The 19,184-nt window shown below is 47.8% G+C and overlaps 1 protein-coding gene across 4 annotated transcripts in view; it reads left to right on the forward strand.

The window, feature by feature from the left end:
* The window catches only part of RNF213 (ring finger protein 213), a 104,165-nt gene that overhangs the window by 38,527 nt on the left and 46,454 nt on the right, over positions 1-19,184 (forward strand). For all 4 annotated transcript variants that reach the window (XM_045984009.1, XM_045984013.1, XM_045984010.1 and 1 more), the window contains 9 exons: positions 7,887-8,060; positions 8,430-8,579; positions 11,460-12,049; positions 12,921-13,086; positions 14,056-14,273; positions 15,331-15,471; positions 15,590-15,754; positions 16,472-17,615; positions 18,780-18,973. In XM_045984009.1, coding sequence (XP_045839965.1) covers positions 7,887-8,060; positions 8,430-8,579; positions 11,460-12,049; positions 12,921-13,086; positions 14,056-14,273; positions 15,331-15,471; positions 15,590-15,754; positions 16,472-17,615; positions 18,780-18,973 — 2,942 coding nt within the window. The remainder of the gene's footprint in view (positions 1-7,886; positions 8,061-8,429; positions 8,580-11,459; positions 12,050-12,920; positions 13,087-14,055; positions 14,274-15,330; positions 15,472-15,589; positions 15,755-16,471; positions 17,616-18,779; positions 18,974-19,184) is intronic.

The raw sequence follows: 19,184 nt of genomic DNA on the forward strand, positions 1-19,184 counted from the left end.
AAGATTTGGAGCCTCTGTTCCATCGGAGGACGGGGACAGCCAAAACGGAGTTCCTTGTGCGTGGGTGCGGTGCCCATAGCGTCAATACCCAGTAGTGCGATTGCTGGGTCATAGGGCAGCTCTATTTTCAACATTTTGAGGAACCTCCATGCTGTTTTCCAGAGTGGCTGCACCAGCTTGCATTCCCACCAACAGGGCAGGAGGGTCCCCTTTCTCCGCATCCTCGTCAGCATCTGTCATTTCCCGACTGGTTAATTTTAGCCATTCTGACTGGTGTGAGGTGGGATCTCACTGTGGTTTTGATTTGTATTTCCCTGATGCCGGGTGATGTGGAGCACTTTTTCTTGTGTCTGTTGGCCATCCGGATGTCTTCTCTGCAGAAATGTCTGTTCATGTCCTCTGCCCATTTCTTGATTGGATTGTTTGTTCTTTGGGTGTTGAGTTTGATAAGTTCTTCATAGATTTTTGGATCCTAACCTTTTATCTGATAAGACATTTGCGAATATCTTCTCCCATTCTGTCAGTTGTCTTTTGGTTTTCTTAACTGTTTCCTTTGGTGTGCAGAAGCTTTTGATCTTGATGAAATCCCAGTAGTTCATTTTTGCCCCTGCTTCCCTTGCCTTTGCCGATGTTCCTAGGAAGATGTTGCTGTGGCTGAGGTCGAAGAGGTTGCTGCCTGTGTTCTCCTGCAGGATCTTGATGGATTCCTGTCTCACATTGAGGTCCTTCATTCATTTTGAGTCTATTTTTATGTGTGGTGTAAGGAAATGGTCCAGTTTCATTCTTCTGCAGGTGGCTGTCCAATTTTCCCAACACCATTTGTTGAAGAGACAGTCTTTTTTCCATTGGACATTCTTTCCTGCTTTGTCGAAGATTAGTTGACCATAGAGTTGAGGGTCTGTTTCTGGGCTCTCTATTCCATTCCATTGATCTATGTGTCTCTTTTTGTTCTGGTACCATACTGTCTTGATGATGACAGCTTTGTAATAGAGCTTGAAGTCTGGAATTGTGATGCCACCAACTTTGGCTTTCTTTTTCAACATTCCTCTGGCTATTCAGGGTCTTTTCTGGTTCCATATAAACTTTAGGATTATTTTATCCATTTCTTTGAAAAAAATGGATGGTTTTTTGATAGGGATTGCATTAAACGTGTAGATTGCTTTAGTAGCATAGACATTTTCACAGTATTTGTTCTTCCAATCCATGAGCATGGAATGTTTTTCCATTTCTTTGTGTCTTCCTCAATTTCTTTCATGAGTACTTTATAGTTTTCTGAGTACAGATTCTTTGCCTCTTTGTGTAGGTTTATTCCTAGGTGTCTTATGGTTTTGGGTACAATTGTAAATGGGATTGACTCCTTAATTTCTGTTTCTTTCATCTTCTTGTTGGTGTAAAGAAATGCAAGTGACTTCTGTGCATTGATTTTATATCCTGACGTTTCACTGAATTCCTGTACAAGTTCTAGCAGATTTGGTGTGGAGTCTTTTGGGTTTTCCACATAAAGTATTATATCATCTGCAAAGAGTGAGAGTTTGACTTCTTTGCCGATTTGGATGCCTTTAATTTTTTTTGTTGTCTGATTGCTGAGGCTAGGACTTCTAGTACTATGTTGAATAGCAGTAGTGATAGTGGACACCCCCGCCGTGTTCCTGACCTTAGTGGAAAGCTCTCAATTTTTCTCCATTGAGAATGATATTCACTGTGGGTTTTTCATAGATGGCTTTGATGATATTGAGGTAGGTACCCCCTATCCGTACACTGTGAAGAATTTTGATCAAGAGAGGATGCTGTACTTTGTCAAATGCTTTTTTTTTTTTTTTAAAGATTTTATTTATTTATTTGACAGAGAGAGAGATCACAAGTAGATAGAGAGGCAGGCAGAGAGAGAGGAGGAAGCAGGCTCCCTGCGGAGCAGAGAGCCCGATGCGGGGCTCGATCCCAGGACCCTGAGATCATGACCCGAGCCGAAGGCAGGGGCTCAATCCACTGAGCCACCCAGGCGCCCCTGTCAAATGCTTTTTTAGTATCTATTGAGAGTATCATGTAGTTCTTGTTCTTTCTTTTATTAATGTATTGTGTCACATTGATTGATTTTGTGGATTGTTGAACCAACCTTGCAGTCCCGGGATAAATCCCACTTGCTTGTGGTGAATAATCCTTTTAATGTACTGTTGGATCCTATTGGCTAGTATCTTGGTGAGAATTTTCGCATCTGTGTTAATCAGGGATATCGGTCTACACTGTTTTTTGATGGGATCTTTGTCTGCTTTGGGGATCAAGGTAATTCTGGCCTCATAAAATGAGTTTAGAAGTTTTCCTTCCATTTCTATTTTTTGAAACAGTTTCAGGAGAATAGGAATTAATTCTTCTTTAAATGTTTGGTAGAATTTCTCTGGGATGCCATCTGGCCCTGGGCTCTTGTTTGGAGATTTTTGATGACTGCTTTAACCTCCTTACTGGTTATGGGTCTGTTCAGGTTTTCTATTTCTTCCTGGTTCAGTTGTGGTAGTTTATATGTCTCTAGGAATGCATCCATTTCTTCCAGATTGTCAAATTTGCTGGCGTATAGTTGCTCATAATATGTTCTTATAATTGTATTTCTTTGGTGTTGGTTGTGATCTCTCCTCTTTCATTCATGATTTTATTTGGGTCCTTTCTCTTTTCTTTTTGATAAGTCTGGCTAGGGGGTTATCGATCTTATTAATTCTTTCAAAGAACCAACTCCTAGTTTCTTTGATTTGTTCTATTGTTTTGTTTTGGTTTTGGTTTCTGTTTCATTGAATTCTGCTTTGATCTTTATTATTTCTCTTCTCCTGCTGGGCTTAGGCTTTCTTTGTTGTTCTTTTTCCAGCTCCTTAAGGTGTAGGGTTAGGTTTTGTATTTGAGACCTTTCTTATTTCTTGAGAAAGGCTTGTATCGCTATATATTTTCCTCTCAGGACTGCTTTTGCTGTGTCCCACAGATTTTGAACCATTGTGTTTTCATTATCATTTGTTTCCATGAATTTTTTCAATTCTTTTTTAATTTCTTGGTTGACCCATTCATCCTTTCATAGGATGCTCTTTAGTCTCCATGTATTTGAGTTCTTTCCAAATTTCCTTTTGTGATTGAGTTCTAACTTCAAAGCATTGTAGTCTGAAAATATGCAGGGAATGATCCCAATCTTTTGCTAACGGTTGAGACCTGATTTGTGACCCAGGATGTCATCTATTCTGGAGAATGTTCCATGTGCACTAGAGAAGAATGTGTATTGTTGCTTTGGGATGGAATGTTCTGAATATATCTGTGATGTCCATCTGGTCCAGTGTGTCATTTAAGGCGTTTATTTCCTTGTTGATCTTTGCGGAGATGATCTGTCCATTTCAAAGTCTTCTACTATGACTGTATTTTGTTGATGTGTTTCTTTGATTTTGTTATTAATTGGTTATATAGTTGGCTTCTCCCATGTTAGGGGCATAGATATTTAAAATGGTTAGATTCTTTTGTTGGACAAACCCTTTGAGTATGATATAGTGTCCTTCCTCATCTCTTATTATAGTCTTTGGGTAAAAATCTAATTGATCTGGTAGAAGGATTGCCACCCCAGCTTTCTTCTGATGTCCATTAGCATGGTAAATTGTTTTCCACTCCCTCACTTTAAATCTGGAGGTGTCTTTAGGTCTAAAATGAGTTTCTTGTAGTCAACATATTGATGGGTTTTGATTTTTTAATCCATTCTGATACCCTGTGTCTTTTGAATGGGTCATTTTAAGCCCATTTACATTCAGGGTAACTATTGAAAGATATGAATTTAAGCCATTGTATTGCCTGTAAGGTGACTGTTGGACTATATTCTTTGTTTCTTTCTGGTCTACTACTTTTAGATTCTCTCTTTGCTCAGAGGACCCTTTTCCATATTTCCTGTAGAGCTGGTTTGGTGTTTACAAATTCTTTCAGTTTTTGTTTGTCCTGGAAGCTTCCCCCCGCCCCCCCGGAAGCTTTTTATCTCTCCTTCTATTTTCAATGATAGCCTAGCGGGATATAGTATTGTTGGCTGCGTGTTTTTCTCATTTAGTGCTCTGTATATATCATGTCATTTTTTTCTGGTCTGCCACATCTCTGTGGATAAATCTGCTGCCAATCTAATATTTTTACCATTGTTTGTTACGGACTTCTTGTCCTGGGCTGCTTTCAGGATTTTCTCTATGTCAGTAAGACTTGTAAATTTTACTATTAGATGACAGGGTGTGGACCTATTCTTACTGATTTTCAGGGAGGCTCTCTGCACCTCCTGGATTTTGATGCTTGGTCCGTTTGCCATATTAGGGAAATTCTGTACAATAATTCGTTCCAATATACCTTCTGCTCCCCTCTCTCTTTCTTCTTCTTCTGGAATCCCAATTATTCTAATATTGTTTCGTCTTATGGTATCACTTATCTCTCGAATTCTCCCCTCGTGGTGCAGTAGTTGTTGGTCCCCCTTTTGCTCAGCTTCTTTATTCTCCATCATTTGGTCTTCTATATCACTAATTCTCTCTTCTGCTTTATTTATCCTAGCAGTAAGAGCCTCCATTTTTAAAAAAGATTTTATTTATTTGACAGAGAGAGAGAGATCACAAGTAGGCAGAGAGGCAGGCAGAGAGAGAGGAGGAAGCAGGCTCCCTGCTGAGCAGAGAGCCCGATTCGGGGCTTGATCCCAGGACCCTGAGACCATGACTTGAGCCGAAGGCAGAGGCTTTTTTTTTTTTTTTAAAGATTTTATTTATTTATTTGAAAGACAGAAATTACAAGTAGGCGGAGAGGCAGGCAGAGAGAGAGGAGGAAGCAGGCTCCCCGCTGAGCAGAGAGCCCGATGCGGGGCTTGATCCTAGGACCCTGGGATCATGACCTGAGCCGAAGGCAGAGGCTTAACCCACTGAGCCATCCAGGCACCCCAAGAGCCTCCATTTTTTATTGCACCTCATTAATAGCTTTCTTGATTTCAGCTTGCTTAGATTTTAGTTATTTTATTTCTCCAGAACGGGCTTTTATTTCTCCAGACAGGGTTTCTCTAATATCTTCCATGCCTTTTTCGAGCCTAGTTAGCACCTTGAGAATCATCATTCTGAACTCTAGATCTGACATATTACCAATGTCTGTATTGGTTAGGTCCCTAGCCTTCGGTACTGCTTCTTGTTCTTTTTTTTGTAGTGAGTTTTTCCGCTTTGACGTTTTATCCAGATAAGAATATATAAAGGGAGAATAAAATACAAAAGGGTGACAAAGACCCCAGGAAAATGTGAGTTAACCAAATCAGAAGAGACCTCAAATCATGGCGGGAAGAAGGGGGGTCAAAAGAAGTTCGGAAAAAAATTAATAAATAAATAACGAAAAGAAAAAGAATGAAAAAAAATTTAAAAAATATATATATTAGACAGGTAAATAGAACAGAGCCACCCACTTAATTTTGGTATTTTGGTCTATTAGAAGAAAGTACCTCCCAAAATTTTAATGAAAGAAACACACACACACACACATATATATATATATAACTGTATATGTGTATATGTATATGTATGTATATATACATATAAGTTGGTTGGGAAAAGAAAGAAAAAGAAAGTGGGGAGAATTTGCTCAGGCTGGAGACTAGAACAAAGCCCTGTGCTGGATTTAGGGTATATTTTGATCTATTAGAAGAAGCTGTGTCCCAAATTTTTTTAGAAGAAAAAACCGTACGTGTATACAAAAAATAAAGTTAGATATAATGAAGAATAAAATATGATTATAATAACGAAGTTTCAAAAAGATTTTTTTATGAAAGGTATTGTTAAGATAAAGTAGTAAAAAATGTTAAAAGAGGAAGGAGTAAAAGTTAAAAAAGATCAGAATAAGAAAAAAAATTTTTTTTTTAATTAATTAACTTTGCAAGACTAAAGAATCATGGGGAGAAAGCCATGAATTCCATGCTTTGATTTCTCCTCCTCTGGAATTCCGCTGTTCTCCATGAGTGAACTTGGTCTTGGCTGGATTTCTTGCTCATCTTCTCGGGGACGGGCCTGTTGTAGTGATTCTCAAGTGTCTTTGCCCGAGGTGGAATTGTGCCACCCTTGCTGCAGCCGGGGGCCGGGCTAAGTAATCCGCGGGGGTTTGTTTTTGTTCCCTGAACGCTTTCTGGCGAGCCCCGGAGGACTGGAACGAAAGTGGAGGCCTCCCAGTCTCTGGCCCTGAGGAGGCGAGAGCTCGGGGCTCCACTCCTCAGTGCGCCCCCCAGAGAAAAGCGTTGAATCACTCCCGTCTCCCTGGCCTCCAGCTGCGCTCCAAGCTCACCCAGCCTGCGACCAAGCGTCTCTGTCTCTGGCACACAGCCCTTCCTGGAGTCTCCAAACCCAGCAGATCCCTGCTGATCTTCCAGGGGGGCAGCCCCAGATCTGCCACTTGTGGGGTCCCTGCTCAAGGAGCAGTGGCCTAAGTGTGACACAGATCACAGTTTAAGGTAATCCCAAGCTGCGAGCTCACTCCTCGGCTCTGTCTCCATAGCCGGCTTCCCCACTCTAAGACCTGCGAGCTCGGCGGCACTCAGACAACCCCCGATCCTTCTGTGACCCTGCGGGACCTGAGACCACACTGTCCCCACGTGGGCTTCACCCTGGCTTAGCCTCTGGAGCGATGTCGCTCAGTGGAGCAGACTTTTAAAAGTTCTGATTTTGTGCTCCTGTGCTCTGCCACTCGGCGGGAGCCGGTCCTTCCCCCCGCGGTCTATCTTCCCGTCGCTTTGGATTCATTTCTCCGCTGGTCCTACCTTTCAGAAAGTGTCGATTTTCTGTTTCTAGAATTGCTGCCCTTGTTCTCTTCGATCTCCTGGTGGATTTGTAGGTGTTCGGAATGGTTTGATAAACCATCTGGCTCCATTTCCTGCTGCCGGATGTCCCCTCCGCCTGCTACTCCTCCGCCTGTACCTTTGTTTTTGTCACCAAATAATCTTCCATAGTCGGGACGGACCGCAGTTTGTCCTTTCACCCACTGCAGGACATCTTGGTGCTGCTTCCAAGAATTTGCAATTATGAACAAAGCTGCTGTGCTTTTAATGGCACAGAGAAATCTGGTCTTCTCATCATGCCACACAACCCTAAAATTACTGGGAGGGAAGGCCTCTCTGGGGGTTGAATTAAATATATTTAAAAATTCTGTTTTCTAGATTGATCTTCAAATTCAAATTCAAAATTTTGCGAGAAGGCCAAGATGTGCATAGAATCCAATCCTCGCATTGATGTATCTCTGTTTCCATATGCTACGAAAACACTCCCTTAAAACCATCTGGGTCACCCTTGCTGGGTGCGAATACAGCCACTCTTCCCCTGGATGGATTCTCAAGATGGGGGCACATAGAGGAGACAGTGGTTTAAGAATGATATTCAGGGGACGCCTGGGTGGCTCAGTTGGTTAAGCGGCTGCCTTCGGCTCAGGTCATGATCCCAGCATCCTGGGATCGAGTCCCACATCGTGCTCCGCAGGGAGCCTGCTTCTCTCTCTGTCTCTGCCTGCCACTCTGTCTGCCTGTGCTCGCTCTCGCTCTCTCTCTCTGACAAATAAATAAATAAAAATCTTTAAAAAAAAACAAAAAAGAATGATATTCAGCATATACTGAAGGGGCCCAGGTTTTAAAACCCAGAGCAATGTGGCTCTCCTGCCTGATTGCCACCATGGGAGGAATCCTTTTCATGAACAGGGTCATTTGGGAAGCCTTCCAGGCAGAAGCAGAATTGGGTGAAGGGAGAAGCACGTCTGGAGACACAGAATGACCTTCACTTGTCCCCTGTGGACGTGGGGGCAGGTCAATGAGGAGGCTGTTGGGGACCCCCATGCTTCGTAGAGTTGGGAGGAGAAGCGGGCGTCCACTGTTCTAACTTTGTTCCCCACCTGATCAGGAACTGATGAGAAGATATTAGCCAATGTTACTGAGGACGGCAAGAGGCTGCTGGTTACTGCCGACTCTGTGTTCACAAAAGTCAGTGAGGATCTCCTGAATGGCACCATTTTAATTGGGCACCTGGAGCTCATCGCGAAGCACTCAGATCAGTTTCTGGACATCTGGCAGATAAGTGAGTACCTGGGTGGGGTCTGGGCTTCAGGTTAGTGGGCAATGATTGCACTTGCCTATGTATTCTGTAGGGGGGCGACCCTCGTCATCTTTACAAGAGTGGCTCTTCCTGTCACTAAGTGGGGAGCGGATGGTTTCTAAGCCTCCGGAAAACCTTGGGAAAGTGATAAAATGGTGACTTAGTTAGACCTGCCCTTTCTCTCTCCACGCAGCCGAGCTCATAGGCGTCTTTCCCGTGTGGCTGTGCACACAGCCCCCTTGTCCCTCCCTGTAGCCGTGAACATGGAGCATCTTCAAAGGGATGTGGAGGAGACCGTTGCAAGGAAAAGGCTCTGCTTATTTGTTCTGTTGAGTTACTTTTTTCTTCCAGAGAGAAAAGATCTTTTACCCCAAGAGAAAAAGCACGACATGAAGGAGGTGCTGGACTGGAGAAAGGATGAGCTGAAATTTCTGAAGAGAGAGAAGAAATACGTGGACAGTCTCCTGAGGTTGTGTGAGCAGGTGAAACATCTGATAAAAGGTGATACTCCTCAGTGTTAACACAAATGACATTGAGAGGGCGCTGGGGGAGAGGGGTCAGAGGGGCGGAGAGTAAAGTAAACACGAGTCCCATGGCAGCCTCAGGGGAGGCAAGTCACACGCGCCTCCTTAATTCTTTTGGGATTTATCCCCATGCTCCCACATGGTGTGCTTAGACACCCCCTTCACCATTCAGGCTGCAGCATCAGGCCCTGTGGAACAGGACTGGGTCTCTGTTTCTCCAGGCTCTGCACATGGATGCACCCCTTCCAGCCTCCCTCTGTTCCCAGTCCTGTCAGGATTTCAGTGCGCTCACCACTCAGGGTTCCGCGATCACATCTGTGTAAATACACTGTTCACAACCAAGCTGTGAAAGAGGCCGTCCTGGTTTTCTATCTCTTGCACCAGCTTTGTCGTCTCTGGAGTTAAAATTCTCATTTTCTCCTCTGCTTTGTTTTCAGTGTATTTGTTTTCATTCAACCCTGGGCTCTTGATCAACCGTCTGAATTTCCTCACAAAGCAATCAATCAGATCTTCTGGAAGGGTTCCCCCAGACTGCAGGGTTGTAATTCTAGAATCTTCTTTTGCCATCTTAGGGGTTTCCTTTATGTCTCTCCCCAGTGAGATCTATTTCCCAGACTCCGTGATTCCCGTCTCTCATGTCTGTTTAGTCGAACGAGTTCTCTGTTCCTTGCTCACCCCCGAGAGAGGAAACACGTCTCAAATCCTTGCACGTCCGAGGATGTCTGCCCTTGCAGCAGTGTAACTGCCAGCCAGGTGGAATTACACAGCAGAAATCCTGCAGGATCTCGGATGCGTTGCTGCACCATCCTGGTCACTGCTGGGAATTCAGATGGGAAGCTCACGACCGAGCCTGTGTGTGGGCCACGCGTACTCTCTCTGGAGGCTCTCCAGAGCTTTTTGGCCCCACTCTCCTGCAAGTTCGTAACGATGTGCCTTGGTCAGGGTTGGTTTCCGTCTACCACATTGGGCATAATAGGATGGGTCTTTCTGGTCCAGAAATCCACATCCTTGACTCCTGGGCACTTCTCCTGAGTTATTTAAGTGGTTAGTTTTTCTCTCAGGAAAATGTGCATCGTTGGGTGCTTGACCTCCCAGGGCGGCCATCAGCCTTCCCTAAACTTCCTCTTCTCTTGCCTTTCTCTTTGGTTTCTGCCCTGCTTTTGGAGAGATTTCTACAACATAACCATCAACGTTTGCATCGTGTTTTTCGTTTGACTTCACACAAATATTTGATTGATGGGAACAGCTTTTTCTCTGAATGACCTTTCTTTATACTACCTTGCTCTTATTCAGAACTGCGGTGTTTTGTTTTTCTGAGATTATTGACAGTTTTGGTTTAGAGGTCTTCCTTGTCATCGTTCCTCTTCTTCTTCTTAAGATTTATTCATTTGGGGGGCGCCTGGGTGGCTCAGTGGGTTAAAGCCTCTGCCTTCGGCTCAGGTCATGATCCCAGGATTCTGGGATAGAGCCCTGCATCGGGCTCTCTGCTCTGTGGACAGCCTGCTTCCTCCTCTCTCTCTCTGCCTGCCTCTCTGCCTACTTGTGATCTCTGTCTGTCAAATAAATAAATAAAAAAAAAATCTATTAAAAAAAAAAAAAAAGATTTATTCATTTGGGGGCGCCTGGGTGGCTCAGTGGATTAAGCCGCTGCCTTCAGCTCAGGTCATGATCTCAGGGTCCTGGGATCGAGCCCCGCATCGGGCTCTCTGCTCCGCAGGGAGCCTGCTTCCTCCTCTCTCTCTCTGCCTGCCTCTCTGCCTACTTGTGATCTCTCTCTCTGTCAAATGAATAAATAAAATCTTTAAAAAAAAAAAGATTTATTCATTTGTTTGAGAGGGAGCGAGCAGGGGGAGGAGCAGAGGGAGAGAGCGAGGACCCCGAACACACCTGCTGAGCGCAGATCCGAGGGGGCTGGATCTCAGGACTCTGAAACCAAGAGCTGGCACTCAACGGACGGGGCCGCCCCGGCCCTCCTAGAGGTTTTCCTTGTCTTTTACTCCCAGAGCTTCCTGTTTCCTCCGAGTCTTCTTTATGTTGCTCTGTTTCCATGTTTGTCTTTCACATGAGAGATTTATCACGTATGTCTGGGAATTACTTTGCTCTCTGTATGGAGAGGGGGCCCAGCAAACCCACGGAAGACCTTGAGGGTGGTGCAGCTGGTCCTGCGGTGGACAGGTCTTCTCTGGGGCTGGCCAGCCTTGCGGTCCCCAGCTTGGCGGCCACAGAGCGCCTTCCACATTAGCAGCTGTCGCTTGCTGGGGTGGAAGGAGTGGCTGGCCTGCTATCTAGAATGGGGTGGGCAAGAAAGTCGGACCTCTTCTCCTGCCTTTCAAGCCAGGCCTTCTCACTTCTCACCAGCTCCCCCCCTCCAGCGGCCATATGACCGGTGTAGATGTTGCTGGAAATCCTGTGGCAGGAACCTGGCTGAGTCCTGGCCTCCCCGCTGCAGCCTGGGCTTCCATGTCCGGGGGCCCAGCTTGACCTTCACCACTGCTTTACGACTCCTTCCCTGCTCTGGCTGTCACATCTCATTTTCTGCTCTTCCCAGCCAAGACCGTGTCTGTTCTGGCCCTGGAGTGCAGGATGTGGGGAGGGAGTGAAATAGGCAATGTCCACACTGTCATCCCTGCCCAGGAAAGACCGTGCTTGCTTTGTTGTGAAAATTCATGAGCAAACTGGGAGTGGGGTGGGGTTTGTCAGGGAGACAAATGGCTTCTTAGTGAGGAAAAATGCCAGCAAATGTGTTTGTGTGAGTTTTCTTAGGAGCAGTGAGGAAGACAGTAAATATGGGGGAAATAAAATAAAATGGTGTGGTGAGCAGAGGTTCGACTTCTGACCTTCCTTTATGGTTTCAAAGTGGATCTGGAAGAGATGGCGGAAAGACACTTAGAAGATCTCAACAGTAAAGGACTGAGTGACGCCGTGACAGTGAGGTTGTCACTCAGCTCCCCGGATGTGAAGAGGACGACATATTACAACCTGAGCCCCCAAGTCCGGGAGATGGCCGAAAAGGTGGACCAGCTAAAGAAGAGCCACATTTTCCAGGTCTTCTGGGAAGACGCGGCCGAAATGCTGAGCGAGCCCGGGGAGGAGATGGAAAGGCAGACTCTTCAGGCTGAGGAGGCATATGACTGTCTGTATCTCCCTTGTTTAGAGAAGTTGATGAAACTGTATGAGGATCTGAGGTCCGGAGAGATCACCTTTCAGGAGGTTGACACCGTATTCAAGGATTTTGTGAATAGGTATAGCCAACTCACCTTGGATCTCCAGAGTATGTGTGTCCTGGACCCCAGCGACCGAGGGGACTGGATCAGGTGTCGCGTTGGGCAGATCAGGGAGTACCATCACCTGCACCAGGCTGTCGGCTCAGCCCAGGTCATTTTGAAGGTCAAGGAGAATTTGGGCCTGACCGGAGACTTCAGTGTTCTGCACACTTTGTTAAACTTTGTAAGTTGTTTACCAGGGACCCTTAGGGTGGGGGTGGGGGCTCCCATGGGCTCTCCGGGCTCTGGAGGCCAGACAGGATGGTTTCACAGCCCCCCCAGGATTTCTTGTTTGCATTTCACCTGATGCCTGATCATGCCAAGGGCTTCGTTCTCACCTGTTTATAGTGAGTTGATATGAGTGCTCCTGGCAAGTGAGCATTTTCTCAGGTTGGCATGAGAGTTGAGAATGTGGGAATGGGCAGTGACCCTCTTTTGGTAGCCAGGCATTTGGAAAGGGTCATCTGGTCTCATCAGGTAGGAGTCTGGAGAGGCAAAAATAAGGGATTGTTCTGGTCCCCTCTCTGTGCACATCTGCCAGGGCCGGCACGGGGTGGCGCACGGTGAGCCGCCTCTGCTGTGCCGAAGAAGCAGGTGCTTTGTTCTGTGTTTCTTCAGGTGGGCATTTATAAGGCACCCCACGATCTGTGGTGCGACAGAGACACTTAAAAGATGATGAAAATCAAACACAAAATTTGGAACGAGGCACACGTAGCCTCGGCTCCCAGCAGCGTGTTCTCAAATCGGTCACTGCTCTGGGCCTTCATTTCTTTACCCACCAAACGGGGAAGTAACAATGTGCACCTGGCAGAGTTCTTGTGTAAGTTGCTTCGTGGAGCGCCAGGTAGGGGAACAGTAGTTACTGTGGGCCGATGGGGAGACGGCAGCGAGGGCTCTACTGTTGCAGCTTCCGGTCAGGAGCTTCATGCACCTGCCTTTAGCTGCTGCAAGTCCAAGAAGGGCAGACCGGGGCCTTTGGGATGGTCGGCGCCACTGCTTGGACTCTAGGGTTCCAGGTAGCCAGGTTCAGCCCACAGTAGAGCTCTGTCTCGCAGACTGACAACTTCAACAACTATTGCCACGAGAAGCTGGACCAGATCAGCGAGCAGCTGATCCATGCCAAAAAGCTGCTGCAGGACATCAGTGAGACCCGGTGCCAGTGTCTGCGTGAGCTGTCGCTGAGCAAGGAGTTCATCCGCTGGGTCCAGGAGGCTCTCGGAGGTACAGCTGGTCATTGAGGTTGCTGGGAGAAGGGAGAGAGCGTTAAGAGGGCTCACGGGAGGGTTTCATAAATTTGCAGGCAGTCCCTTTGCTTGGACACATGCTGTGTAAAAAACAGACGCACTGTCTGCGTCCCTTCAGGATGTGCCGTGCATGCCTCATCGATTAGGCATCATGGCAGTATTTCATACGTTTTGGCATAAAAACTATTTCCTTCACTGCTTTTTGCCCTTGCTCTGGAGGCTTGTTGTGAATAGTTGGATATCATTTTCATACAAACTTACCCTCTTTAGCTTTTTCCTTTGGTTGATTTTAACTAGAAGACAAGATAAGCTCTTATCCACCAAAGAGATTTCATTACATCAGCTCATTAATGTTACGTGCATTTCTTTTTTTGGCCAAGAGCTTGGAAGCCTTTTTTGCCATGTGGCTTAGGTGCCTCTGGCGGAGGGGATGCATGGAGGGGGACAGAGAGGTGAGGAAGATAGGTGGAGGAAGCAGGAAGGGGCGGCAGCAGCTCTGGTGTGCAGGACGGGAGCTCATCTGGGTGCTCAGTACCCTCAATGGGGGGCTGCTTGGCCCACTCTGGGGCACAGCCTTTGGTTAGTAAGTCGTCCAAAGAGAATTAGCTTCATTTCTTTATAGTTAACTGGCAACATTGCATTTACCAGGTGAAATCATTTCTTTTCATATTAAATAGTGATGTTGGGTGGATCATACACGACAAAGTGCACGGAGGCCTTGTGCCATGTCTGCATGTTGCCGCTCTGTGAGGCCAGATGTTGGCCAGTGGCGTCAGCATCAACAGTGGAGGAAATGTGGCCCCAGATTTGTACTAAAAAACAAAAAGTGGATTAGGCCCTAAAAACCCATCACTATCCATTTATAGCCTAAGTGTTCTTGTTCGAGGTCTGAGTGTGGGATCGTCCTAGAGCCCTTGGGCACTTACCTGTCTCTCCTCACCCCAAGACATCAACGAACTAAAGGTGTTTGTGGACCTCGCCTCAATCTCTGCGGGGGAGAATGACATCGACGTGGACCGGGTAGCTTGCTTCCATGATGCCGTGCAGGGCTACGCGTCGCTGCTGTATAAGCTGGATGTGAGTGCAGGATTTGAGGAGTTCATGATACATCTTGAAGAACTGTGGAAGGCCCTGGAGAATGACCTGCACCTGCCCCGTAAACTGGTAAGTCTTCTTTCTGGCTTCATCTGAGCACACGAAGCTGTGCACAGGATCTCATTTGGCATCACAAGGGGCAGGACTACAGGTCACCCCACCTGTGTGGTCTATGTTAAAATGATGTTTGAGACCAGTTTTTCTTCGTATGTGGAACTGTTATCTTTTCCTTGTTATGGTAGATAGAAAGTGGGACTCAAAATTTCATGTAAATAACAGCAGTTTCCACCGTGCAAAACACACATGGAAAAAAGACTGATCTATGACCCGTGTTTCCTTTTGAATGGTGATATCTGTTACTTTTTACTATATATTTCTTGGTTCTTTCCACGTTTCCCACAATTGGCATGAATTAGATTTCTTTAAATAAGCTCTCCACACCCAACATGGAGCATGAACTCGGGACCCTGAGATCAAGAATTGCATGCCCCCCCGACTGAGCCAGACAGGCACCCCCGTAAATTCATTTTTTATCAGAGAAAGGAATGAACGTGTTAGTGTAAGTAAACCATTTGCACCGGGATCCACACAGACCCCTACCATGTCACGTGGCTGGCACACAGAGGTGATGTCCAGCCAGATCCGCCAGAGGGTGAGGGCGGAAAGGAGAAACAGGACCGGGTAGAGGGGTCTCCACTTCCGCTGCTGGAAGCTTGCGCCTGAACAGAAGTCTTTGCTGTAATCGCTCCCAGGGCTTCCATTTGGAGCTGGGGTCCCCAGAAGCACACTTAGAGTGTAAGGCCACACTGCCCTGCTCTGTCCAGCAGTACCCCCACCTGCGGGCCTGGCAGCATGAAGCCCTCTCAACTGTTCTGTCCATGTGCCCCCGTGTGCTAGCCAGGGCAGTGGCCATTGGTCCCCACCAGACAGCCTGTTATGTAAAGGGCAACACCATGGGACAGTGACCGGGAGGGCTAAGTGAGAGGACAGTGGGTGAGGAAGGCCTCCGCTGCGGGCAGAGGATGGGGAGGGGGAACTTGCCCCATGGGGAGCAGAGACGGAGCCACAGGAAGAAGGGCAAGAAGGTTGCTCATACCGTGGCCTATTTCCCCTCCTGTTCCAACAGCGCGACTCTGCCAGGAACTTGGAGTGGCTGAAAACTGTGAAGGAAAGTCACGGGTCGGTCGAACTTTCCTCCCTGTCATTGGCAACAGCCATCAATGACAAAGGCGTCTATGTGATCAGGGCCCCCAGGGATAGCCAGAAGGTGAGCCACCCTGCGTCCTGGTACAGCTGTCAGTGGTGTGTTCAGGCTGCCGCAAGTTGGGGTGGGGGTGGGGTTCTTCTTCCACAACAGTGACCTCTAAGCGTGCACGGTTCCGTAGATCTCCCCAGACACGGTTCTACAGTTGCTCTTGCCGGAGAGCCATGGAGACCCTGAGGAGGCGCGAGTCTACTCTTTGGAAGACCTCAAGGAGCTTTTGAATAAATTGATGCTGATGTCTGGCAAGAAAGATCACAGGAACGTTCAAGTAGAGATATTTTCCAAGGTGAGGACTTGTGATGACGTTGGGACCAAGCAGATGTCTTGAGCTCATGTTTGGGCAGAGGACTGTCACTGCCCAGTAGCCAGAGAAAGAAGGGTTTGACTTTGGATTAGTTGTTAGGAAGCACTCTGCTCTAAATCCACGGAGCGGGGAGCCAGCGTGTCTGCAGAATGAAGTCACCCCAATTCCTGACCCCAAGAAATGCCCGAGCTCCAACGGGCCCTTTGGTCGGTAGTCCCTTCTTAAGATGCTCAGACCAGATCGTTCTTAATCCTCCACATCACGGGGAGATAACTCCATGGGTAGGTCTTAGAAGGAGACTCCTCTTGTTCCGTTTACTCTAGAAGTCAGCAAGAACACGCCAAGACTTAAAGATTTAGCTAGTCATTCTTCACTGAAATCAAAAAGTAACCATGTCGATAAAGGAATATCTGTGTACGTAACTGTCTCTGGACTTTGTTACGGGTGTTTTCTTTCGAGGTCGTTTGTACTTTATGATGACATCCTTTAGCCTTATCAGAGAGTCCTGTGGGAGGCGTTGATATAAATCAGGAAATAAGGCCTCTGTGATTACCCCGTGTGCTCAAGGCCACCTAGGGAACCAGTGGAAAGACATTATCCCAAGTACTTCAGGTCATATTTCTGTTTGGGTCTTTCTGGACGATTGTGTGACCTCTGACGCACTCCGTGGCGTCTGCCTCCTGGTTCCGTTTGCTACAGGTGTTCTGCAGCGTGCAGAGGCTTGTCCAGGCCTTCATAGCCCTTTACTGTGCTGGAAACATGTTGTTCAGGGCCTGGGATGCCGAGGTGTACTGCTCCCCCCAGCACAGTGTCTCCATTCGAATGGATTTCTGCTTGACGCCCGTAAGCCAGCTCAAGGGCAGTGGCCCGGTGGCCACGCTGTTGGAGGCCGTCAGCAGAGAGATGGAGTGTTTCCTGGATCACTGGAAGAACTTCGTGGCAGAGAAGCGGGCCAAGTACTTTTATCTCAACTACTACACCGCCGAGCAGCTGGTGTACCTGAGCACAGAGCTCAAGAGACAGACGCCAAGCGATGCCGCTGTCACCATGCTGTCCTTCATCAAAAGTGGCTGCACCCCGACAGATGTTGCGAAGGCCCTCGAGGGGCCCGATGGTGAGGCTGCCAGGCACCACGAGAGGACAGTGGTTGAGAAATTGCGGCGTGAGTTCAGCCTGGTGGGCAAGCTGAAGGCCGTCCTGGAGCAGTCCATGGTGTGCATGAGTGCCTTCCTGCCCCACTCTCTGGACCTGGAGACCCTCGGCCGCTGTCTGGACCACCTGGGCTGGATGAGTGGACGTCCCGTGATGCGGTTCCTCCCCAATGGCCTGCACGTCGGCCAGCCCAACCTCATCGTCTGTGGCCACTCTGAGGTGCTGTCGGCCGCACTGACCATCTACATGCACACCCCGCATCAGCCGCTGCCCACCTTTGACGAGGTACTGCTCTGCACCCCGGGAACCACGTTTGAGGAAGTGGCCCTGCTCCTGCGCCGCTGCCTCACTCCAGGCTCCCGGGAACAGGGGGTCTATAGCCTGCTGTATGCGGACCTGCTGAGCTATGAGGTGGCTTGCCAGGTGGAGGCGCTCTTCCTGACCCTGTGCTCACAGCCACACCGGGATGACTTCCAGCTGGTGATGATCTGTGACTCTGAGCGGGAGCATTGCCACCTGCCCTCGGCCTTCAGCCAACACAAGGTCCTTGTCACCCCTCAGAAGCCCCTCCAGGATATCCAGGCCTACCTGGCTCATCATTTCCAGGTCCCCAAGCACATGCCGTCAGCTGCCGACGTGTTCCGCGACCGGATGTGTGTGGGGATTGTGGCCTCCAAGCGAGCAGGCGTTGGTAAGGACAGTTCCTGGGGTGGATGGGCCCCTTGGGTCCCAGGGACCATTTGATGTTCAGTGTTCAGTGATGTACAAATGGCACAGGTTCCGATGCCGTATTTTCCCATTTATGTCCATGAAGTACCTTGGGATGACGTTCCCTATCTTGCAGGGGCAACTCAGGCAGAGCCCTCTGTAGGAGGAAACTGAGTCTCAGGGAGGTTTTGATTCTCGGAAGCTGTAAATCAGGGCCCATGCTGGAATGCGACACCCTTCTCCCTGGGTTTCAGGCTCAGGCGAGTCCAGGGAGCCAAGTCACCTTCCTCTAAACAGGCTTCTCTGAAGCTCCCTCTCTATTATTTTATTTATTTATTTATTTGACAGAGAGAGAGAGAGATCACAAGTAGGCAGAGAGGCAGGCAGAGAGAGAGAGAGAGAGGAGGAAGCAGGCTCCCTGCTGAGCAGAGAGCCCGATGCGGGGCTCGATCCCAGGACCCTGTGATTATGACCTGAGCCGAAGGCAGAGGCTTAACCCACTGAGCCACCCAGGCGCCCCGCTCCCTCTCTTTTAAACTCTGTTGGCCACTTCAGGGTTGATGTGGATCTTGAGAGCAGAGGGAGGTGTGATTGCTTTGTCTTGAGAAGAAATAGATGCCCCTTGACTTCCCTTCTCTTGACTTTATCCCCTAAACAGCACAACCTTCTTTGCATGGAACACCTGTGCCTCCCCTCCCCCGGACATGGGTGACACAGCCGCTGTCCTTTGATTCAGATGGCCACCATCCATTCCAGGGCATGGCAAGGATCTTGAGCAGGCAGCAGCAGGGAAATTTGAGGATTCAAAAGTGTATTCTTTACCGTGATGTTACATCGTGTCGGTTCTGAATTTTGCAGAGAAATGACTTGTAATAAATCTGGATTCTCTTATTCCTGGGCACAGCCCTGGCACATGATTTCCATGTTTTATTTTATTTCATTGTTTTAAGACTTTGTTTCTTTGAGAGAGAGCATGGAGGGAGGAGCAGAGGGAGAGGGACAAACAGACTCAGCGCTGACCGAGGAGCCTGATACGGGACTCCATCCCAAGACCCTGGAATTGTGACCTGAGCAGAAATCAAGAGTCAGACGCTTAACCCACTGAGCAGCCCAGGTGCCCCCTAATTTCCATATTTTAATGTTACAGGAAAGTCTCTCTATGTCCAGAGATTACATGGCAAATTGAAAATGAAGCTCGGAGGCAAAAAAGTGCCCCTAAAAGTGATCCGACTAATCGATGCTCAGGTGGATGAGAACCAAGTGCTGCAGTCCCTCCTGCCTTTCCTGAAGGCTGAGCACCAGACCGGACCTGTGATCTTCCACTTTGACGTGACCTCTTCGGTAAGTCCCCCAGGGTTTCAGTTGATTGGTCGCGTCAGGAAAGACTCAGGCCCCATGTCTCGCGCTTCCTCCTTCCTGTATAAAGAATTTCCTCTTTCTATGTGATAGTCAGTATCGCTGTGTCCAAGGACAGAGAACAATGGTCCTCAGGGTTGGGAGACTGCATGGTCCTTTGTGTGACTGCTTACACACCCATGTGATTCTGTCTCTA

Source organism: Meles meles, chromosome 18, assembly GCF_922984935.1.
Source record: "Meles meles chromosome 18, mMelMel3.1 paternal haplotype, whole genome shotgun sequence".
Taxonomy (NCBI): domain Eukaryota; kingdom Metazoa; phylum Chordata; class Mammalia; order Carnivora; family Mustelidae; genus Meles; species Meles meles.